The following is a 25,671-nucleotide window of genomic DNA, read 5'->3' as shown; positions in this document are numbered from 1 at the left end:
TTGGTCTGCTAGGCTGTCCTCTGGCGGTGGAGGGGGTACGGGCCAGTCAGGTGCTTCTTCTTGGCCAACCGAACTCCTATCATCTTCCTCCTCCTCAGATGCACTGTACAGGTGACTCAAGGTATCAATGATCTCACTGACTGCATCCCGACGTGTAACAAATGGTCCAGCCGTGAAATCTAGTGGGGGTGAGGCTCCAACCTCCATCTCAGTTGGACAGTTGTAACACAAGGCACAGTTATGAACACAGATAGCAAGAACAGCTAGAATCACGAAGGTCCCTGTTCGGGCGCCACTATGTAACAATTACCCTAAACGATATTGTTAGAATGTTTGCTACAAAAAATATGAGGGGGATACCACATGGGACAGCATAAATGCTACAGTGTTAAATGAAGACAAGGTAGCTGAAATGAGACCTTTTATCTATTATAGCATTTACTAATTATTATACTCATTAACAACATTAATAATAAGCAAAAAAAAAAACATATAGCATCAACATACAACAAAAACCAAAACCTATACAAAACCAACCAATCAATCAAACAAACCAAAAGAAAAAACCCACAAATAACCCCTCAAAACACAGTCCTATGTCTTTGTCCTTCCTTTTTCCTTTTTTATTTTATCCTATAGGAGCATGGGCTTAGTGGTAGATCCTTAATGGAAAAGAAGATAATTAGTCCCACCAGTTGTAATGCAGTCCAGAAAGGATGAGCAGCAGGTGGAAGATATAGACTTGAAGGAACTTGAGTATGGCAAAACCTCCAAGCAGTTTCTCAAATCCCAGCCATCCGCACATTAAGAACCTCCTTCTGTATAAAAGGGTGAAAATGAATTTCCCAACTACCATGTTCTTAACCTGTTAGCATTAGCATACTAGTATAAAAAACAGCCTTAGCCTAGCACTAGCATTAGCATTATATTAGCATTGTGGCATAAGTAATACATACTCACAATGAGCCTGAAACCCAAGGTTTCTCACAAAGAGGTCTTCTAAGCAGAGAGTGCATGTGCCTGTAGTTCAACTCTCTCTCACTCTTACCTGGCTTCCCCTATTTATACCCCTAGACATGTTAACCTCCCTCCTGCCCCCTAGAGGATAGGAGGAGGTATACAATAGTTAGTGACGAGGTTGGTTACACCGTGTCCGCAGCAGTCAATGGAAAAAAAGTTTGAGTATCGATCATTTTACACGAGTATTGTTCAATATCAGTACCAGTGTTGGTATCGATATTATAGATATTTGGATCTGCCCACCTCTAGAGAGAGGAGAACATCCAGCTCTACTCTGGCTTCAGATCTGAACTCACCCATGGGTGACTGCTGATCTGTTGATGCCTGGCCCACACTACAAGATTTTTCATCATAACCAATGTTGAGAACATGACACATTTTTCACAGATGTTTCTGTTTGACCGTTGTTAGTTCTTAAAGTCCTCCACACCACACACTTTCAGATAACACACACCAACACACAGGTTCACTCCTCAAAACCTCGCCGGAGTTTTTTATCAAATGCTACGTCACTAGAGCATGCAGGAATTCCTCACACACTCGAGTCACATTCAAGTATTGAATATTTCATCACATTGCCAGGGCACCTGTACACTAACGCACCCTCGCCAGAATCAAGATCAGAATCATGATGTAAACACACACGGCTCAGCTCTGATTGGTTTACTGTTTTCAGGCCTGATGTTAATGTGACGTTTCACATCTGAGAGTTAAGTCCACACTACAAGTACAAAATCACTGTCAAACATTCCATAAATTACAAATAAATTACACCTTGTTCAAAAACTATTTTTGAATATGATTTAGGTCTTTCACCATTTACCATCTATAACACTGTGGATGATTCAGAAAATCTCAGTTTGGACACCACTGAATGTGTGTGACATTCTAGCCCCCAGATGGCTCTGCATGGGAAACAGTCAAGCTACTGTGATAAATACAGCAACATTAGCTCAGGAGGACTTGGGAAAACCAGTGTTACAGAATTCGGTCTGCTGCTGCATCATGAAATATAACTTGAAAATCTTACATAGGAGAACACCAAACTTTTCTGGGCCTAAGTTCATCTCTGATGGTTGAAAGACGGTGAAAAAGTGGTGAAAGCGTCTCTGTCCAATATTTTTGGAGTGTTGCCTGCATCAACATGTTTCAACATTTGAAATGTAGTTTTGCTTTTAAATACTGGGTTTGAATACACATCACTGCTTTCTGCTGTGATTTACACATCACTGTTTTTGCACAGCATCCCACATTTTTGGGAAAGGGGGTCTTATTAAATATTTAAAGAAAGTCAACAGCACATGCAGTTTGAGAACAGTGAGAGTTTTTCTGAGAGTTTAAAGAGTGAAAGTAAATTTTTCACAGGGTTTCAGAGTTCTGGACTAAACTGGAGTAGATTTGGGGCGTTTTGAATGTCGCTAAATACCAAATTTGATTTCACAGAGGAGCTGTGGAGGGAAAGGCTGGAGAGAGTGTCCGACATGTCTGAAAAGCACAGGTTTTAGCAGTTTGCAATTCATAGGGAACTGTTCACCAATTCTTTGCACAGACACACAATATCCAATTCCTTGCACATTTTCTGTAGCTACATTATCGCTTCTGTATATATCTGTACTTTACAATATGTTTATTTTAAAACTTTATCCATTTGCAACATTAAATCTGGGGGGTATTGAACAAAGCAGGATTTCTCAGTTAATCAGTTCACTTAGACACAAAGTGCAGCACTGTCCTTTAGGAATCTCCCTCAGCTCTGTACATATCAGACAGACTTGATTTTGGGCTTAAGTTATCTGGTTAAACTGTGTTGTGGAGAGGATCTCAGATGTCAGTTTTCAGGGCGTAAACACTACGAGGGTGTGTGTTGTCAATATTTCAGGACTTGTTAGAACAAGACTTGTTTTATCTGAAAAGGAGCGTCAGGTAGCAAGGTTAGTGCAGATCCTGGGAATTTTGGATTTTCTCATACACCATATTTACATATTCCTTTCTCTTGTTTCAAAATGTCCAATAACTGTGCTCAAAAAGTCACACAGTCAACAAGTAGACGATTGTTTAATAATGCCTTTATGCTTTCTATAAATAATTGTTCTTTCAGTAAAAAAGAAAATAAATCAAGCAAAGTGATTCACAAAGGATCAGCAGATTTCTGAGAAACAGCCAATCAAAATAAAGATCCTGCTGGTCTCTGATCTGCTGTAAAATTAGATCGCAGCTCTAAGGGAGTCAGTTCAGGATAGAATTTCGCCAGACATTGTACGTGACAACAAAATACTTTATTGTAACAATCAACATTTTTGTTTCGAAACAATGGAACAGTAACAAAACAAAGTTTGCCTTAACATTAGGAAAATAAATCGTATTTGAGGTAGAAAAGTAGAAACCACAATATAAAATTAAAATAAAAATTCTCCCCTCACTAGGCAACTTTTCTATTTCTTTCTTTTTGTTTCTTTTTCCAAATAGAATTGTTCTTAGGAAAAACAATAAAAATAAGAAATTTTCTTCCTTTCAGTGCAACTCTGAGTGTAAAAAATTACACTCAACACAACTTAAAACAAAATCTCCTGAGGTAGACAGCAGACAAACCACAATACAACAAAATAAACACACTACAAAAACACTGTAAACAGTTTCAAACTTATTCTGTTTTTCAAGTCAAACAATATAATAAAATAATGCAAAGAATAAGGAATTTCTTCCCTTCAGTGCACTTCTGGCTTAAAAAAAACAATAAGTGAAAATTAAATAAAGAAAGTATAAATAAAGAAAGACTACGTTAAGGGGCCCTGCCCCATTGAGAACAAAGGATTAGAGATTTTTATTTAAGAACAGTATCATTTTCACATTTGTGACGTGTCGACTCGAGGAGAGTGCTGAGTGGGCGGGCCAGGCTGAGCCTCTACCTGAAGGCCTGATTAGCTGGAGTCGCTGAGCCACGTGATGGTGCAACAACAAAACACGACCGACAGAGAGTAGACTTTGATGAATCCATGTGCGCAGCAGTCAGTGCAAAAAAAGTTTGAGTATCGATCTTTTTACACAAGTATTGTTCAATATCAGTACCAGAGTTGGTATCGATATTATAGATATTTGGATCCGCCCACCTCTAGAGAGAAGAGAACATCCTGCCCCACTCTGGCTTCAGATCTGAACTCACCCATGGGTGACTGTTGATCTGTTGATGCCTGGCCCACACTACAAGATTTTTCATCATAACCAATGTTGAGAACATGACACATTTTTCACAGATGTTTCTGTGTTTGACCGTTGTTAGTTCTTAAAGTCCTCCACACCACACACTTTCAGATAACACACACCAACACACAGGTTCACTCCTCAAAACCTCGCCGGAGTTTTTTGTCAAATGCTACGTCACTAGAGCAGGCAGGAGTTCCTCACACACTCGGACTGTGTCTAAAACAGAAAGCAGAATGTATCTTGCTCTATTGCTCCCTCACAAGGCAGCACTTTGAAATGAAGGTGTTTGTGACAGAGTCACATTCAAGTATTCAATATTTCATCACATTGCCAGGGCACCTGTACACTAACGCACCCTTGCCAGAATCAAGATCAGAATCATGATGTAAACACACACGGCTCAGCTCTGATTGGTTTACAGTTTTCAGGCCTGATGTTAACGTGACGTTTCACATCTGAGAGTTAAGTCCACACTACAAGTACAAAATCACTGTCAAACATTCCATAAATTACAAATAAATTACACCTTGTTCAAAAACTATTTTTGAATATGATTTAGGTCTTTCACCATTTACCATCTATAACACTGTGCATGATTCAGAAAATCTCAGTTTGGACACCACTGAATGTGTATGACCTTCTAGCCCCCAGATGGCTCTGCATGGGAAACAGTCAAGCTACTGTGATAAATACAGCAACATTAGCTCAGGAGGACTTGGGAAAACCAGTGTTACAGAATTCGGTCTGCTGCTGCATCATGAAATATAACTTGAAAATCTTACATAGGAGAACACCAAACTTTTCTGGGCCTAAGTTCATCTCTGATGGTTGAAAGACGGTGAAAAAGTGGTAAACGCGTCTCTGTCCAATATTTTTGAAGTGTTGCCTGCATCAACATGTTTCAACATTTGAAATGTAGTTTTGCTTTTAAATACTGGGTTTGAATACACATCACTGCTTTCTGCTGTGATTTACACATCACTGTTTTTGCACAGCATCCCACATTTTTGGGAAAGGGGGTCTTATTTAATATTTAAAGAAAGTCAACAGCACATGCAGTTTAAGAAGAGTGAGAGTTTTTCTGAGAGTTTAAAGAGTGAAAGTAAATTTTTCACAGGGTTTCAGAGTTCTGGACTAAACTGGAGTAGATTTGGGGCGTTTTGAATGTCGCTAAATACCAAATTTGATTTCACAGAGGAGCTGTGGAGGGAAAGGCTGGAGAGAGTGTCCGACATGTCTGAAAAGCACAGGTTTTAGCAGTTTGCAATTCATAGGGAACTGTTCACCAATTCTTTGCACAGACACACAATATCCAATTCCTTGCACATTTTCTGTAGCTACATTATCGCTTCTGTATATATCTGTACTTTACAATATGTTTTTTTTAAAACTTTATCCATTTGCAACATTAAATCTGGGGGGTATTGAACAAAGCAGGATTTCTCAGTTAATCAGTTCACTTAGACACAAAGTGCAGCACTGTCCTTTAGGAATCTCCCTCAGCTCTGTACATATCAGACAGACTTGATTTTGGGCTTAAGTTATCTGGTTAAACTGTGTTGTGGAAAGGATCCCAGATGTCAGTTTTCAGGGCGTAAACACTACGAGGGTGTGTGTTGTCAATATTTCAGGACTTGTTAGAACAAGACTTGTTTTATCTGAAAAGGAGCGTCAGGTAGCAAGGTTAGTGCAGACCCTGGGAATTTTGGATTTTCTCATACACCATATTTACATATTCCTTTCTCTTGTTTCAAAATGTCCAATAACTGTGCTCAAAAAGTCACACAGTCAACAAGTAGACGATTGTTTAATAATGCCTTTATGCTTTCTATAAATAATTGCTTGATTTATTTTCTTTTTTACTGAAAGAACAAAGTGATTCACAAAGGATCAGCAGATTTCTGAGAAACAGCCAATCAAAATAAAGATCCTGCTGGTCTCTGATCTGCTGTAAAATTAGATCGCAGCTCTAAGGGAGTCAGAATTTCGCCAGACATTGTACGTGACAACAAAATACTTTATTGTAACAATCAACATTTTTGTTTCGAAACAATGGAACAGTAACAAAACAAAGTTTGCCTTGACATTAGGAAAATAAATCGTATTTGAGGTAGAAAAGTAGAAACCACAATATAAAATTAAAATAAAAATTCTCCCCTCACTAGACAACTTTTCTAGTTCTTTCTTTTTCCAAATAGAATTGTTCTTAGGAAAAACAATAAAAATAAGAAATTTTCTTCCTTTCAGTGCAATTCTGAGTGTAGAAAATATCACTCAACACAACTTAAAACAAAATCTCCTGAGGTAGACAGCAGACAAACCACAATACAACAAAATAAACACACTACAAAAACACTGTAAACAGTTTCAAACTTATTCCGTTTTTCAAGTCAAACAATATAATAAACTAATGCAAAGAATAAGGAATTTCTTCCCTTCAGTGCACTTCTGGCTTAAAAAAAGTGAAAATTAAATAAAGAAAGTATAAATAAAGAAAGACTACGTTAAGGGGCCCTCCCCCATTGAGAACAAAGGATTAGAGGTTTTTATTTAAGAACAGTATCATGTTCACATTTGTGACGTGTCGACTCGAGGAGAGCGCTGAGTGGGCGGGCCAGGCTGAGTCTCTACCTGAAGGCCTGATTGGCTGGAGCCGCTGAGCCACCTGATGGTGCAACAACAAAAGACAACAGAGAGTAGACTTTGATGAATCCGTGTGCGCAGCAGTCAGTGCAAAAAAAGTTTGAGTATCGATCTTTTTACACGAGTATTGTTCAATATCAGTACCAGAGTTGGTATCGATATTATTGATATTTGGATCCGCCCACCTCTAGAGAGCGGAGAACATCCTGCCCCACTCTGGCTTCAGATCTGAACTCACCCATGGGTGACTGTTGATCTGTTGATGCCTGGCCCACACTACAAGACTTTTCATCATAACCGATGTTGAGAACATGACACATATTTCACAGATGTTTCTGTGTTTGACCGTTGTTAGTTCTTAAAGTCCTCCACACCACACACTTTCAGATAACACACACCAACACACAGGTTCACTCCTCAAAACATCGCCGGAGTTTTTTGTCAAATGCTATGTCACTAGAGCAGGCAGGAGTTCCTCACACACTCGGGCTGTATCTAAAACAGAAAGCAGAATGTATCTTGCTCTCTTGCTCCCTCACAAGACAGCACTTTGAAATGAAGGTGTTTGTGACAGAGTCACATTCAAGTATTCAATATTTCATCACATTGCCACGCACCTGTACACTAACGCACCCTCGCCAGAATCAAGATCAGAATCATGATGTAAACACACACGGCTCAGCTCTGATTGGTTTACAGTTTTCAGGCCTGATGTTAACGTGACGTTTCACATCTGAGAGTTAAGTCCACACTACAAGTACAAAATCACTGTCAAACATTCCATAAATTACAAATAAATTACACCTTGTTCAAAAACTATTTTTGAGTATGATTTAGGTCTTTCACCATTTACCATCTATAACACTGTGCATGATTCAGAAAATCTCAGTTTGGACACCACTGAATGTGTATGACCTTCTAGCCCCCAGATGGCTCTGCATGGGAAACAGTCAAGCTACTGTGATAAATACAGCAACATTAGCTCAGGAGGACTTGGGAAAACCAGTGTTACAGAATTCGGTCTGCTGCTGCATCATGAAATATAACTTGAAAATCTTACATAGGAGAACACCAAACTTTTCTGGGCCTAAGTTCATCTCTGATGGTTGAAAGACGGTGAAAAAGTGGTAAACGCGTCTCTGTCCAATATTTTTGGAGTGTTGCCTGCATCAACATGTTTCAACATTTGAAATGTAGTTTTGCTTTTAAATACTGGGTTTGAATACACATCACTGCTTTCTGCTGTGATTTACACATCACTGTTTTTGCACAGCATCCCACATTTTTGGGAAAGGGGGTCTCATTTAATATTTAAAGAAAGTCAACAGCACATGCAGTTTGAGAAGAGTGAGAGTTTTTCTGAGAGTTTAAAGAGTGAAAGTAAATTTTTCACAGGGTTTCAGAGTTCTGGACTAAACTGGAGTAGATTTGGGGCGTTTTGAATGTCGCTAAATACCAAATTTGATTTCACAGAGGAGCTGTGGAGGGAAAGGCTGGAGAGAGTGTCCGACATGTCTGAAAAGCACAGGTTTTAGCAGTCTGCAATTCATAGGGAACTGTTCACCAATTCTTTGCACAGACACACAATATCCAATTCCTTGCACATTTTCTGTAGCTACATTATCGCTTCTGTATATATCTGTACTTTATAATATGTTTATTTTAAAACTTTATCCATTTGCAACATTAAATCTGGGGGGTATTGAACAAAGCAGGATTTCTCAGTTAATCAGTTCACTTAGACACAAAGTGCAGCACTGTCCTTTAGGAATCTCCCTCAGCTCTGTACATATCAGACAGACTTGATTTTGGGCTTAAGTTATCTGGTTAAACTGTGTTGTGGAGAGGATCCCAGATGTCAGTTTTCAGGGCGTAAACACTACGAGGGTGTGTGTTGTCAATATTTCAGGACTTGTTAGAACAAGACTTGTTTTATCTGAAAAGGAGCGTCAGGTAGCAAGGTTAGTGCAGACCCTGGGAATTTTGGATTTTCTCATACACCATATTTACATATTCCTTTCTCTTGTTTCAAAATGTCCAATAACTGTGCTCAAAAAGTCACACAGTCAACAAGTAGACGATTGTTTAATAATGCCTTTATCCTTTCTATAAATAATTGTTCTTTCAGTAAAAAAGAAAATAAATCAAGCAAAGTGATTCACAAAGGATCAGCAGATTTCTGAGAAACAGCCAATCAAAATAAAGATCCTGCTGGTCTCTGATCTGCTGTAAAATCAGATCGCAGCTCTAAGGGAGTCAGTTCAGGATAGAATTTCGCCAGACATTGTACGTGACAACAAAATACTTTATTGTAACAATCAACATTTTTGTTTCGAAACAATGGAACAGTAACAAAACAAAGTTTGCCTTAACATTAGGAAAATAAATCATATTTGAGGTAGAAAAGTAGAAACCACAATATAAAATTAAAATAAAAATTCTCCCCTCACTAGGCAACTTTTCTAGTTCTTTCTTTTTGTTTCTTTTTCCAAATAGAATTGTTCTTAGGAAAAACAATAAAAATAAGAAATTTTCTTCCTTTCAGTGCAACTCTGAGTGTAAAAAATTACACTCAACACAACTTAAAACAAAATCTCCTGAGGTAGACGGCATCCGAAACCAAGAAAATATAGGGTTAGTATCGCCGATATCGATACTGATACCATTCATTCAGTCATTATCTGTAACGCTTATCCCGTTCAGGGTCCAGAGCCTACCTGGAATCATTGGGCGCAAGGCGGGAATACACCCTGGAGGGGGCGCCAGTCCTTCACAGGGCAACACACACACACACACAATCACACTTACAGACACTTTTGAGTTGCCAATCCACCTACCAATGTATGTTTTTGGACTGTGGGAGGAAACCGGAGCACCCGGAGGAAGCCCACGCGGACATGGGGAGAACACACCAACTCCTCACAGACAGTAACTCCAGGCCCCCTACCTGCTGCGCCAGCGTGCCGCCCGATATTGATACCAATACTTTTTAATATTTAAGCTTCATAGATCCAAAGGATCCAAAAGACCTTGGATAGATCTTCACCAGACACTGTACGTGTTCAGTTGTTAGTTCTTCCTCCACACCACACACTTTCAGATAACACACACCAACACACAGGTTCACTCCTCAAAACCTCGTCGGAGTTTTTTGTCAAATGCTACGTCACTAGAGAAGGCATGAGTTCCTCACACACTCGGCTTCCTCACAAGGCAGCACTTTGAAATGAAGGTGTTTGTAACAGAGTCACATTGAAGTATTCAATATTTCATCACATTGCCAGGGCACCTGTACACTAACGCACCCTCGGCAGAATCAAGATCAGAATCATGATGTAAACACACACGGCTCAGCTCTGATTGGTTTACAATTTTCAGGCCTGATGTTAACATGGCGTTTCACATCTAAGAGTCAAGTCCACCCACACTACAAGACTCTGTGTTGTAAATACTGAACATGTTTCATATTCACAATTCACACTCAGAGCCCCGACTGCTCTGGGAGGAGAGGAAGAGTAAAGAATGGACTTCACACACTACAGGATCATCTTTAATCATCTCCCTACAATTAGGAGACTTTTTGGGAGGAGAAAATAAGACTCAAACTCGGGTCAAGTATACTGTAGTGTGGAGCAGGCTTATTTCAGCATATGTAGATATTCAAGTCACGTCAAGTTTTTTCAAATTTATGTCACTTTTTTGTTTATTGACACAAATTTATGTTTTGTGGGAAGGTGAATGTAGGAAAAACAGCCTTTGTGATTTGAAAAAAGGGCATAGTTTCTCTCCAACAGAACAAGATACCTTCTACTAGTTATAGTTTAAAATAGTAGGTTTCAGTGAAAATGAAATACATAGCACTTCTGATATTTTAATCATATACTTTTGGTAATCTGATTATGGAGTGAACTGCAAACATATGGAGCCTAACCGGAATCACTGGGTGCAAGGCAGGAACACACCCTGGAGGGAACACACACACACACACACACGTTCACTCACACGGAGTCGCCAATCCACCTACCAACTCCTCACAGACCATCACATGGAGTGTGGCTCAAACCCACAACCTACAGGTCCCTGGAGCTGTGTGACTGCAACACTGCCGCCCAAAGGGCTATCAATTTATTTTATTATAGTTCATTTATTGTACAGTTTCACACCACATGTACAAATATTTGAGGACAAAGTTGTAATGAATGCATTCTACATTAAGTTGCACCCATTACTAACACAGATGTGCACACACTGCCTCTCTGATCCCTGTAGAGAATTACTGACAATAGAACTGGATTCTCTGGAGTAGAGAAACATGAACCTAATGCCAGGCGAAGATTATATAGCACCCCAGCACTGAGCCGTGCTGATGAACCCATATTTACTGTCATGTCTCTTGTTAGGAAGTGAGTAGTAGCCTCTATGTAAGCAAACATTATCATTCTCAGTGTGCTCTCAGTTAAATTGTTATTCTCTTTATTTATTGCAAGGATTTCACATATTAATCCAAACACAAACAAGTCTGTGAATCACATAATGCTCCATATAATGTACTTAATGTTTACAAGGTACAATATTAACGCTGAAAACAAAACAGTTATTACAGGGTCACCAGGTGTACAGCTGTACGACAAAATACACAATAACCTAACAATATCCCAAAGAACTCACTGACATTCTCTTACACTTCCAAACACTGCTCAAACAGAGCAACAGAGCTGCATTAGTTATAGAAATTTGTAAGAAGAAAGAAAACAACTAGGGTCCCTATTTTGGGCATTTTACGCAAAGCAGGACATCACAGTGAACCAGACAGACTAGGTTTCTAAAGGTATCAAACTATACACACTGTCTGAACTGTGGTGTATAAGGTGCCCCACAGTCTAGTATCTGTGCCTTAAGAATTGAGGTGAGGGCCCTACAGTCCAGTTTCCATGCCTTAAAAATTCTGGGGTGAGGGGCATGGCTTAACCACAAACATCACATTGACCCTGAGACCCTGCTCATCAACACAAGCTTTTAGAAACAGCTCCATATCAGCCCTGTTTTCAAAAACAAATAAAAAGGGTTCTTTAGCCTCTGGGTCATCTCCAGAGCCTTAGCCTGTCTACATATCTCAAAGGCAGCGACGTGCTTGAGTCATGCTTAAAATGTTCATCCGCGCTCACTTGGAGCTGTACCGCCCACTCTCTCCAGCTTTTTGGACTTTGCAAAAAAAAAAAAATATATATATATATATATATATATATATATATATATATATATATATTGAAACAGCCAATCAAAATAAAGATCCGGCTTGTGTGTGATCTTTTGTGAAATTTGTTTATACCTCAACTCTGCTGAACTACACCACCCCCACATTCTCCTACGTCTTCCTCATGCGTTAGAAATGGCTCTGGGGAAACTGAACGATTTTTTTAACAATCACCCTGCTGCAATTTATCTGCTGCTGAACCTTGCTCTTATTGTTGTAGAAAAGCTGGTGGAGCATGACTTCGAGTGCCCCTGTGAAAATGTGGGGTTTACCTGGGAGATTATTACCTGGATTATTGTCTTTCTGTACCTGGGGATGCCTTTTCTTGTCACTGTTAACCTTGGTGTTTACGTCTGGAATTCAAAACTCTGGCCATTTTCAGAAACACACAATTGCTTCTGCATTTGTCGGAAACTTCTGTACTCTTCAGTACCATCTGCGTTTTGGCTGACACTGTTTTTTAGTGATGGCCGTTATGTCGCCTGTTTGATGACTTCATCATGTGGAGGACAAACTGAGAATAATAGCAAGCTGTGGAAATGCTCTAATGGCACCAATCAAACGACCAATGACAAGGAACATATAAGGACATCGATTTACGTTTCTAAAGTAAGTTATTTTAAATCCTGTTGAAATATTGTTTTGTTGTGATGGTAAAATTTTAAACTGTAGGCTACCAACATGTTCTTGCATGGTTTTTAATCACACACGTGCAGAAACACTGCTCACAATGGTTCTAGAAGCAGCGCTGCCTTCAAAGCAGAGGCAGAAGGAATGTAATTGGTTACCAGCTAACAGGCAGGATGAATGTGTTTGATTTAAAATGCATCGGACAGAGATTTTCAAATACAGCGCCATAAACCGTAAAAAGCTCCACCTAGACCCCAGAACGTGACTGCCAGAAATGTATGTAGAAGAATATATGTGCAATATAACTTTCTTTTATGTTACTATAGACTTAGTTTCATAATTTCTTAGAAGTGCTGCAAAAATTATATTTTGTTTTGTTCGAATGGAGGCTGATGTAACTCCCTCTCTGTCATTCTGCAGATTCTTCAGAGGCAGCGATCATAAATCATATGTGTAAATCATAGCGCTGTAACTCACTGCCTCTAAAGAAAGCTCTGTTGCTTGTGAGGCAGATTCTAAAGAAGTATATTGTACATTTATTGTGGAGCTTTATTGTTCATGTTGCTGTTTGAAAATCTCAGTTTAACCAATCACATTCATTCCGGCCTGTTGGCTGGTAAGCCTCTAGGACCTTTCTGAGTAGTGATTTTGCACACTTACTTTTTTCATTGCACTGTTCTTTGCCCTAATGTCTTTTCCTACTTTTCCTTATATTTTTGTAGGTTTTTTGTTTTGTTCTTATATTTTGCTCTGTTTATAGTACACTCACTGGAAGTCTGTACTGCACTGTATCCATGTCTAAGGAGGGTGTTGTTAAAATACCATGCCTTATATATTGCAGTATCTATTTAATGTGCATTCTCCTGCTATTGGCCGCTAAATCAAGGTCAAAGTCAAATTATATTTTATTATCCCAATAATGGGAAATTTGTTTGGTCAAAGTGCAGCACATTTAAGACACATAGACATATAAATGGTTGCTGAGTTGAAACCTGTTATATAAGGGGTGTAATAACAGATGCTGTAATAGATTTTGGTCTTGTTTGCACATGTTCCCAAATACGCAGACTAAGTCAAAGGACAATACTCTGAAGGACTGTTTTGTAAAACAATTGTAAAATAATACAGTCCACCTGAAAATAATCTATCTATCTATCTATCTATCTATCTATCTATCTATGTAGTTGTTTTTGACACATTTTGTCAGACCTGCTGTACTTATTGCCTTTGCATTTTTTCATCCTTACACCACTGTTCAAAACTCAGAGACACACAACCTCATAATTCAGTATGGGATTCAAAGAAAATCCAAGGGCAATTAATAGTTAACAATGTTCAGATCTGCATGGACGCACATTTCCGCCACATGATATAATTTAAAATAGGTAACGATTTTTTTTTTTCATTAAAACGTAAGCAGCTAACTCAATATTTTGAAATACTAAGTCAATATTCTAAGATTATATCTCATTATTTTGAGATACATAATGATAGTAAGTCAAAATGATCAGATACGATGGCATAATAATGAGATACTTTATGGCCTTTTGTGGCAGAAATGGGCTTCCATAGATCTGAGAACACACATGGCTCTCTGTGTCCATCCTTCTGCTGCGAGAACAGCTCAACACTATCAAATCAAATCAAATCAAATTTATTTGTATAGCGCTTTTTACAACTGACGTTGTCACAAAGCAGCTTCACAGTTTCAAGACAGAACATTTAAATCAAAGCCCAATGCAAGCAAGCCGAAGGCGACAGTGGCAAGGAAAAACTCCCTCGAGGCTGGAGGAAGAAACCTTGGGAGGAACCAAGACTCACAAAGGGGACCCATCCTCCTCTGATCAAACTATAGATTGAATTTTAAATGATCACCAATGAAGTGTCATTATGCTACATAATAATAATAATAATAAGGTGAGCAGCTGGTCTGGTCTGGTCTGCAGGAGAATCCAGCAAACAATCTTCCATCAGTGGGCCACCATTCTCTCAGAAAACAGTAAAACAGTAAAAGGGAAGCAGTTAGTTGAGTTGAGTGCAGCAGAGAATAAGAGCATGTGAATATTTTCTGTAGTGTAGTGACGGATCTGACTGTAACAGACTGGGAGGAGGGAAACCAGAAGGAGCTCAGGCAAAGACATCCTTTTGTTCCAAGCAAGAGAAATTGTGAGCACATCATCCAGGTTTACCCTGATTCTCCATGTCCATGGGTTCCTGAAATGACAACCTTAAACTAGACAGAGGTTAGTTGCCAAAGGCTAAACTGAACAAGTGTGTTTTGAGCCTAGACTTAAACATAGTGACTGTGTCTGCGTCCCGAACACTAGCTGGAAGATTGTTCCAGAGCTGAGGGGCTTTGTAGGAGAAGGCTTTCCCCCCCGCTGAAGTCTTATGAATTCTGGGTACTAGTAAGAGGCCGGCGCCCTGAGATCTGAGTAATCTTGGTGGTTCATAGTGTGTGATGAGGTCTTGCAAGTATTCAGGGGCGAGACCATATAAGGATTTATACGTGAGTAAAAGAATTTTGTAATCAATACGGAATTTAACTGGAAGCCAGTGAAGGGCCGATAAGACTGGACTGATATGATCAAATTTTCTAGTTTTAGTGAGGACCCCAACACTATGGGTCTGAAAGGATGCAGAGCTGTCAATGCAAGAATTACAAAATGTTACTGTTACTGTAAGACTAATTATGTGCAACTGTCTTTTCTTTTAGGTCATAGTTTATATTTGTGTCTGTATCATCTTGTTAGTAGTTCTGCTTTGCCAGATTGGTAGAGGATGCTGTAAAAGATGCTGTAAAGGATTCTGTAAAAGATGCTGTAGTGAATGCTGTAAAGAATTCTTTAAAGGATGCTGCAGCGAATGTGAAGACTGTGAAAAACAGGTCAGTTTTCCAGTGATAGTTTTTTTCCCCATCATACACTCTCAAAAAAAAAACCAAAAAACAAAAAAGTTACAAACAGTGTAATATACTTTTAAAGGTACAGCAGTGGTGTTAAAGTCCAGTCCTGTTCTCTAGAGGGAGAGGGGGAGATCTGTAATCTTTCATTATACAACTGTGAAAAATAAAAGAACATAATATAAGTCCTGGATTCATATAATCAGACCCTTGTTTCTATTACACATGGTTCCCACAGCCTCATACACACACAGTGCAGAAATACTCCTCTCCAGCAGATTCACATCAAATAAAGGCTGAGATAAATCCACACAATTTTTCTGTAATCTGCAGATTCTGAGTGCATTAATAAACTGTATCAATATTTAAAACTTTGGTATATAATAAGTAAGGCATGTTATCATTCATTCAGTCATTGTCTGTAAACTCTTATCCAGTTCAGGGTCACTGTGGGTCCTAAGAATCACCCAGAAACATTGGGTGCAAGGCAGGAACATACTCTCACACATTCACTCACACCTACAGACAATTTTGAATCCACGCCAATCCACCTACCAACATGTGTTTAACTTTAACTTTAATATAATTAACTTGAGATTTTAGAGGCAGCACGGTGGTGCAGCAGGTAGGTGTCGCAGTCACACAGCTCCAGGGACCTTTAGGTTGTGGGTGTGAGTCCCGCTCCAGGTGACTGTCTGTGAGGAGTGTGGTGTGTTCTCCCTGTGTCTGCGTGGGTTTCCTCCGGGTGACTGTCTGTGAGGAGTGTGGTGTGTTCTCCCTGTGTCCGCATGAGTTTCCTCCGGGTGACTGTCTGTGAGGAGTGTGGTGTGTTCTCCCTGTGTCTGCGTGGGTTTCCTACGGGGGACTATCTGTGAGGAGTGTGGTGTGTTCTCTCTGTGTTTGCGTGGGTTTCTTCCGGGTGATTGTCTGTGAGGAGTTGGTGTGTTCTCCCTGTGTCCGCATGGGTATCCTCTGGGTGACTGTCTGTGAGGAGTTTGGTGTGTTCTCCCTGTGTCCGCGTGGGTTTCCTCACATGGTCCAAAAACACATGGTGGGTGGACTGGCTACTCAAAAGTGTCCCTGGGTATGAGTGCATGTGTATGTCAAGGTCTATGAAGGTCTGGCGCCTGTGAAGGCGCCCTCTCAGGGTGTGTTCCGCCTAGCACCTGATGATTCTGAGTAGGTTCTGGACCCAACGCGATCCTAATATAGTTAGTTTTATAGATAGTTTTTAAAAGGGTGTTGGAAGAAGAAGAAACACATTTATTGATCCCCTTAGGGAAATTATTTCTCTGCATCCGTGCATTTCACTGACACATACGACAAACACACATACTGAGCAATTCTTCACACACAAACACACACACACACACCTGGAGCAGGGAACTGTGACCACGTCGCCGCCTGGGGGCAGTTTCAGGGTTAAGGGCCTTGCTCAAGGGCAATTCCGCGGTGGATGAATTTTTTCCCAGCTTATCCACTATCCTGACCCTAATCTCATTGCAAATATATAGTTATTAAACTGCCATCATAGGGACACAACTTTGAGGGACTGAAAATGTTTTGCTAAGAGTTAGAATGGGCCATAATTCCTCTTCTTCTTATTCTTTATACTGTTACATGTGATTTTTTCCTAACCCTAACCTGGGTGTGTGATTTGCAGTAAGTGAAATGCACTTTGTGTGTGTGTGTGTGTGTGTTTGCAGCAGAAATGCTGCTCTGACTACAACCAAACGTGTAAATTCAGCCACTGCAGGGTTTGCTGTTCATCCCACACACAAAACCAATGCTTCGCCCACCCGGACAAAAACTCCAGTGACAAACCCAATAAAAAACCCAGTGCTACACCTACTGACAAACCCACTACTGAATCCACCACTGAATCCACCACTGAACACTCCAACGAAGCCACCAAAATGCTGCCGCCCTGCCACTGCTCCTGTCATCAAGCCTGTAGCTGCCGGTGTCATCTCTCTAAAGTTAAGAAAACACGAACACCTTGAATCACACGGTTGTGATCCTCTGTTAACACACGCTTCATGGAGAACACAATTAGCTCAAGATAAACATGTGATGTTGAGCAAATAACTATAACTAACCTAATGCTACATTTATCATTTCCGTAACTAGATTAGACTGACAGTGTCGGCTGAATACTACAAATATAACGTACCTTACATATCTGCTTTTAAAACTAGTTGATGGAATGGCAGCCTAATACTGGATGCTGGAAGAAGTCTTGAGTTCTCTCAGTTGAATTTTAGTGTGTGTATTGATTACCTGTGTATTCTGATTTATTATTCCATCTACTGCTCAATGAAATTATTGTCATTTTGCTTCACATTCTATTAGCTGATGTTTTACGGAGTCATAGGGCTTTTGTTTTTAATGAGACACCATTATTAATCTTACTTGTTGATTTTTATTTCATACTTTCTGATTGAGTCCTGGTTTATTCTGCATTAATCGTTACGCTGATTAGTTATGCATTTTAATTTAATTTAATTTGTGAAAGGTGCATTAAAAATAAAGCTAATATCCCTGAAATGTTTTCCCGTCTGGTTTTGTTAGGTTCCATTCTGAGTTCTCAGTGTTTACCCTTTCACAAAACACATCCTACCACGCAAGACGGCAGTGCTATATCTAACTTCTTGTGGAATTGTCTGCACAATGACACATCTTCAAAATTTCCGACAGGTAAATAATCAGTGGCCTTAACATAACAAATCTACTGTGAACATCACTTCATAGAACCATCATCTCATCCAGCTATGGCTTAGTAGCACTGGTGTGTTGACTGTTCCAAATCCATCCTCTGGAAAAATGATTGATACTTGAGTAAAATAAAGACTGGCAAAAAAAGAAAAACACCCATGTAAATACATGTACATGAAACCTTAACTGCATATAAATAAACACTTCAGTAACTCTCAATTAGGAGTACACACTCACTGAGAGATTCATTGAATAAACACAAACAACTGATAAATGACAAAATGATAAAAAAAAACATTTTTCAGAGCAAGAGTTTAAGTCTTTTTACAATCTACTGAACATAACATTGTGTGAACATTCACAGAGAAATCTGTCTGTTTAGGACAATGCTGGACACTACTGTGTGTGACCTTCCAGCCCTCAGATGGCTCTGCAGGAGAAACTGTCAAACTGCTTTTATAAATGTAGCCACACAGACATGGAAGGACTTAAGAAAACCATTTTCACTTTAACACTGCTGTCCACTGCTGTGTCAAGAAATGAAACCTGAAACTGTTACAAAACCTGTTTATGTTTCCACATCACCCCAATGTTTTTGGTAACAGGTTGTATTTATTATCACACTGAAAAAACACATGCAGTTTCAGATGACTTCAGTGACAAAAAAATTACATATTTTCTACGGGCACAATTTTTGTTGGCTAAAGTTACAGACGGTGTAAATATCCTTACATTCTGTCTTCCAGAAGGAAAGTAGAATTGCTGTATGTTTTCATAATAAAAGGTTTTTAAACAGAAAAATAAAATAAAAGTATGTGGTTTTAACTTCACGGCCTACAGTTAAAATACAATTTGTTCTACATACGTTCCCAAACTAAATGGTCTACAAGGTATGAATGGGAGTCCCACCACAGTGACAATAGCTTTCAGTGAGTTCTGGACCGTGGTGGTGTAGAGTCGAGGTGTTTTGAATGTCGTTAAAGACCAAATTTAATCTCACCTTAGAGCTGTGGAAGGAAGGCTGAGGACAGTAGCAGACATATCTGAACAGCTACAGGTAACAAAGCAGTCCCTCACTTGCAGAGATAACGGAACCAGATCAGCTTCTTATCTTCATAACGTGGTTAATGGCAGGGCTGGATCCTCCATTCTTCAGGGCTAATGTAGTCAAATGATAGAAAGAGCGTTCATTTCCATAAGGAGAGTGAGCGTTATTATCTGTCATCTTTAATACTGTCCTTTACCTCCTCTGTGGACTCAGGCAAATGCTCTGAATATTAATCAATATAATTTAATACAGTACAATATAGAATACACCAATCAGATAATAATTATAATGACCTCATTGTTTCTACACGTCCCTAATGTGTGGACATCCATATTAATTTATTGAATTATATATTTTTAATAACTTGTAATGTGTATTGCAATATCTACCTCAAAAACTGTTTATACTCCTCATTCCTGACTATTCTGCCCTCCATATGAATGTGCAAATAAATGTTCTGCTGATTGGGAAGGCTGTACATGAAATTTCATTATACGTATGTATAATCACATTAAAGATTCATATTATAAAACATTTGAATTACCTCATAATAATACTTATAATTCTTATCATCATTTAAATATTATCATAATTACATTAACTTCTAAACTGCCATAGTCCAGCTTTTCTCTGATCTGGGATCTGTTTGTTTATCTGCATTACACACTGTGACACACTCAGAGAAAGTGTGAACTGGTCTCGGAGCAGTTCCTCAGCAGACGGCTCAGTGAGAGTGTTGTTGATGAGTTGCTGCGTGGTGTGGAGAGGTGGGGAGGGTGGAGACACAGAGAGGTGGGGCAGTGGAGTGATGATGCGGAGCATCTTTAAAAGTCTGGATATTTTGGATGTTGAGACTAAATCCAGACACTGAAGGAGCTGAAGACTCATCATGAAGAACGCGGTTCTCCTGTTCCTCTCTCTGCTGACTGTGGGTAAGACTTCTCTGTACTATCTGGTGAGAACCTGATATTGTCATTAATGCAGTAGTAACACACTGTAATCAGAGAGTTTAGGTTTAAATTCTTCATCGCAACTTTTGGAACAAAATCTTGTCTCTCATTTAGTGGAGGTCAGTTACAGATTGTAGAATATAGACTGTGTTCCTATTGGTCCATTTCAAATTATATCAAATCAGAAACAAAAGGAGATACAAGGTTTGGTTAGCAATAGAGAACCATCTTATATTCAAGTGCACAATACATGAAAAACTACTTCTTAAAAATGATGGCACTTCCAGAGTCCTTTATTAAAGGTAATTCTTAAGATTATTCTTAAGATTGATGGATAATGTAATATATATGACTCTCTATAGCAGCTTTTAGAAATGGCTTTTATACGACACAAACATGGGTTTTTCTATTGTTACAATGTCAAATTTGTTACAATAGAAGGACAATTTTGTTCCATATCGAACCCTTTTCTAAAATGTGCTATATAGAACCATATACTACATTCTCCATCAATTTGAAAAACTGTTTTAAGATGCAAAAGAACCCATTAATCATGCACAGGACTCTAGGTTCTCATGGTTCTATATAAAACAATTTTCTTTACTACAATACCTTTGTAGAACCATCATGTTGTAAGAGTGTACAGTAATGAATTACAATTATTTAGTCACTGTCCACCACAGCTGATGAGGCTTGGAAGGGTTAAACATTGGGGTGATACAGGCAGTCATGGGTCTCAACTTAATTCCCCATGTACCAACCCTCCCAGAACCCATGCCCTTCCGTTACCCAGCTGACCCATTTTCAGCCCACGAGGCCCAGCTGAGTCGGTTTATCCCGAGCTGTGCCTAATAAACCCAGCTTCTCTTCTCTTTCCTCAGGTGTGGGGTGCTCTGATGTGCAAAAACGCTTGGTGTCCTCCATCACATGTCCTGACACCGAGAGACTCTAGCATGCCCGAGTTGTGCATGAGTTTCGGAACGGAACCAGCATGACGTGTGCTGGGACTCTCATTCACAAACAGTGGGTGATCACCTCCTCTCACTGCTACGCTGGAAGAGATGGGTGAGACCCAGGTGTGGGAGATCTGGGCATAAATTTCATTTCAGTGTTGAGGGGAAATCAAGAGTACAATTTCTCAAGAGCAGCCTCCAAGAGTCTGTTGTTTTAAGGCTACAGGTACTATGTTCAACCAGTAATACCAAGAATGCATAACGGCGTGATCTCATCTAATGCTTTATTCAGTAGCTCATTGGAAGGCTGTGTTTACCAGGTGGTTAATGTTACTATGTCTACTTGGCATAGTATTCTTTTCAGTATTCATTATTCTTCTACTTGGGGAAGAATAAAAGTTTGCTATATGACGTCACATCTTGTAAACTAGTGTATTATCAAGAATCTAGTTCACTGGTGTGAAATATGACTTGGCTTGCTTTATTTATGCAATTGGTACTTCCCATTTTCCAACACCACTCGAATGCAGCATAACAGATTCTTAATGGAAAACTATAATGTCAAAAGACAGCAACCTGCAACATCCAATATTTGCTCACATTTGCCAACCATTTAAAATATGAAGATCTGGCAACTCCAGGGACTTCTGCCCCACCACAAACCTGACAGAAGATAAATGATTAACAAATGAATGGTGTAGCAACAAATGTTAATGTTGCATGGTTTGAGGATTAATAAGAGGAGGTTTTAGTGATGGATACATTTCCAGATGAGCTTAAGCTGAAGCTAATATTAAAGCTAACACTGTAGCTAATTAGAGAGGTCAGGAAAATATAACTTTATGGCTAATTAATGCTAAGTGTAATCTTCATGTTTAATATTAAACAATCTATGTCCTCAGAGCTTCAAGCTCCTGTTATCAAGTTTTCTTTTTTCTATCGACCTTTCTGACCTAACAGAAAACTGAAAGTGGAACTCGGTGGGCATCCAAAGATGGCTGTAAAACAGCAGCTGATGGTCTCAGACATCAGGGTTTATCCCAAGAGCTCGACAGAGGAGCCCATCATGTTGATAAAGCTTCCAGAATCAGCCAAAGTTGCTCCGGCTGCGCTGCCGACAGGAGCCTGCATCGCTCCGAGTGACGGGGACGAACTGCAGGTCTCTGGACGAGGAGCTACTACTGCTGAGGGAGGTGAGGAACATCTGAGTTTTTTATCACAATCAGTTATATCATTTATTAATAATTAATGCCCCAGGTGTGTTTCAGTAAAAATTACAGGGGAACAACTAGGTTCTCAGGGTTTAAAGATCTAGAATATCAGATACAACACACACAGAACCCATGAGATTCAGTTAGACCAGCAACTGGTTCTCAGGACTTACTCATGTAGAACAACCGATTCTACAACCACTGAGTATTTATTTATTGTAGGTATGGGTGTGAAGGATCTTATGTGTCTGGAGGTCAAGATCCACAGCAAAAGCCACTGTCCAGACCTGTCCTCAACCGACTATCAGAAACACAACTATATCTACTGTGGCGGAGGAGTCGACGGTGCAGCAATCAAAGCCTGTAAGGTAAGAACAGTCCTAGTAGGCAGCGTCTAAGGGTGAATCTCATTCCTTATTTTCCCCTCTCCCCCTTGTTTTGAAATGTCCTTACAGGGTGTAGTGGTTAAAATCCCCCAGGGCAACCCTTCAAGATCCTGATACGTCATCAGAACACAAATTTCTGCTTGTTCTGAGATAAAGGGCCATAATCCACAGAAATTACATTAAACTAAGATAATACACTGGTGATTACAGAGTTTACTTTCCGTTTGGAGTGTGATTTCAGTTTGAAGGGGTATTCAGCCCTCCCTCTCTTTTCCAACAAGAAATGAGAACCCCACCCCTAGGGGCAATGGAAAGGTAGAGCTATGGTTTTGATATGGAATTCACGCTATCATTTGATTTGTCTCGACTTGCCCAACGAATGCTGTGACGGTTCCTGCTCAAGAACCTACTATAGATTTTAGTTCAGGAACCAGTTTATGTGGTGGAAAATGGTTCTAAATAAGGTTTGAAAACAGGAACCAAACTGGTTTTACATCAGTGGAGAAAGACCAACTGTGTACTGAGGCCTTGATCAGGACGGAGCAGTTACAGAAGAAGAATGAACGAATTAAATACTGAATCAGCATCTTGATGAAAAAGTTCCAATGAACTAGAATCAGTTTTCTTGAGTCTGTTTAAAACACACTTCTCCACACCTCTTTTCTTCCTGTCCCTCAACACAGGGCGACTCTGGGTCTGGTCTCCTGAAGAAAGAGATGACCTCCAAGTCACATTTCTTTTTCTGGACCAAGGAGGAGAAGGTGGACGTCCTGTACGGAGTTCTCATCAGTGGACACGGAGACGCTTGTGAAGACAAATTTGTCTTTGTCGACATCTGTGCCAAACCAATCAAGAAGTGGATCGATGGCATTCTGGGATAAACACTGAAGAGATGGTAGCTCTCTACAGAAATAATAATAATAAGAGCTCAGTAATATGCACTGATCAGCCATAATATAAAAAAAAAACCTCAATCATTTTTCATACACTGTCCATTTATTAGCTCCACTGACCACACAGTGTAGAAACAAGGAGGTGGCTTTAATGTTATTACTGATCAGTTTGTTTATAATCAGTTAAATCTATGAATCTGTCTTGGTGGTATTTTTTTTCATGCTTTTCTGACACCCATCTCTCTCTCTCTCTCCCTCTCTCTAGACCATTGAAAGTTGCTGTTTTCATCTCAGGGCGAGAGTCTCAGTTTGAGGATTAGGTCAGATCTACAGTTTTCCTTTGCGGTTGTTTGGCTTTTTGCTTAAATTTAAATTAAACTGTTGACAGCAACAATTAAAGTGTCTCCTGTTTTGTTTTATGCCAGAATTACGCTTGAATTTAGACTCCACACCCAGTATGAGACCTGCATTGCTGCCGTGCTGTGGTAACATTTCTAGGGCCATTCAATCATTCATTTTCTGCAGATATTTGCAAATTATTTCCAAAAAACATTTAAAATGTTTTCCTGACAGAAACATTGTATTCAAGTCCTGTGTGTGCTGTGATCAAACTCTGTGATGACAGGACAGTGGCTGTGATTCTGTTTCTATTTCGCAGCAGACAGACACTGGACGTCCATCTGGACGTCCACTCTACTGGACAGTACAGTGGCCTGGCTCTGTTTTTGTTCCTTTACAAACTGCTCACAGCAGATGGTTCCATCAACAGGACGTTACCTTATTACTCTTTGGGTGTGATTCCACACTTCAGCTACTAGATGACGATGTTTGGTCATTAACAGGGGGAACAGTAACACAGGTGTCAGTAGTGTTCAATGCTCACAGTGCTGTTAAACCCTGCCACACGCTGGTGTTGAAGACCCTCGCTGCGTTAAGGTGATTCCATTAGTGATAGACGTTCAACTCTACACACTACACAACTCTAAGCACTGCCAATACAACAGGACCTTTTGGAGCAGCTGCACATGAGACTAATGTCACTATGCCCAAAGCCACTCTCTCTCACACACACACACACACACCTGTGGACAGTTTCACACAGTCATTTCACACACCAAAGTGTGTTGGGGCTGAAAGTGGAGCACCTGGAGGAGGCCACACAGATACATGGAGAACACACCACACTCCTCACAGACAGTGATATGATAAAGACCTCTCTGTGTATGTCGTGTACACATCCCTTTTTCTATTGCAATCCAGTAAGTTTGGAGTCTGGGTGATTACGCGGGTCCTTCAGCGGGAAGACCTGTGTGTTTCTGTGTAAAATGACTACATATTTCCTCAAAGTCCATTCAATAAACCCCACTACAGGGACGTTCTTGTGGCGGATGATTTGGATGCTCCAGTCTTTAACGTAGAACTGCCTTTGGATTGATGACCTTCACTTCTCTGTGAATTCAATATCTATTATAACAAAACACAAACAAAGAGATGCTCGGTTACTGTGATGTACAGATTATGGTGCTCTACTCCTTTCTAAATTTAGTCCTGGTCCTGCAAGCGGGTTCTTATTTAGTCCCTGTTCTCTCATGGTTCAGAGCGAGCAGATTAGGGACTAAACCATGGCATGTAAACCTTGCACAGCCCTGATTATCCAGAGAAAGTCGCCATGATACGCCATGCAATGCGGACATCCAGCACTAACTCTCCATCTGTAAAATCTCCAGCTACAGCAGAGAACACATTTGTTTTTAGCCGACTCACAACAGCAGCTCGTTAAAAATTAGGCCATGGTCTTTTGAAGAGGTTCATCACTAGTTATAATTAGTATTAAGTGTGTGTGTGTGTATTTGAGACACAGCCTG

At 39.8% G+C, this 25,671-nt stretch overlaps 1 protein-coding gene across 1 annotated transcript; it reads left to right on the top strand.

Moving 5' to 3' along the window:
- Positions 1–20,279: 20,279 nt before the first annotated feature.
- Positions 20,280–24,161, top strand: LOC136667976 (trypsin-2-like). The gene is made up of 6 exons (XM_066645168.1): positions 20,280–20,345; positions 21,245–21,428; positions 22,277–22,509; positions 22,750–22,895; positions 23,597–23,808; positions 24,072–24,161. Exons 2-5 carry the CDS (start codon positions 21,355–21,357, stop codon positions 23,792–23,794), a joined length of 651 nt encoding a protein of 216 aa, XP_066501265.1. The 5' UTR covers positions 20,280–20,345; positions 21,245–21,354; the 3' UTR covers positions 23,795–23,808; positions 24,072–24,161.
- Positions 24,162–25,671: the final 1,510 nt, after the last annotated feature.

This window comes from Hoplias malabaricus, chromosome 15, assembly GCF_029633855.1.
Source record: "Hoplias malabaricus isolate fHopMal1 chromosome 15, fHopMal1.hap1, whole genome shotgun sequence".
NCBI lineage: Eukaryota > Metazoa > Chordata > Actinopteri > Characiformes > Erythrinidae > Hoplias > Hoplias malabaricus.
Note: the sequence above shows the minus strand (reverse complement) of the source record. Positions and strands in the feature narration are given on the sequence as shown.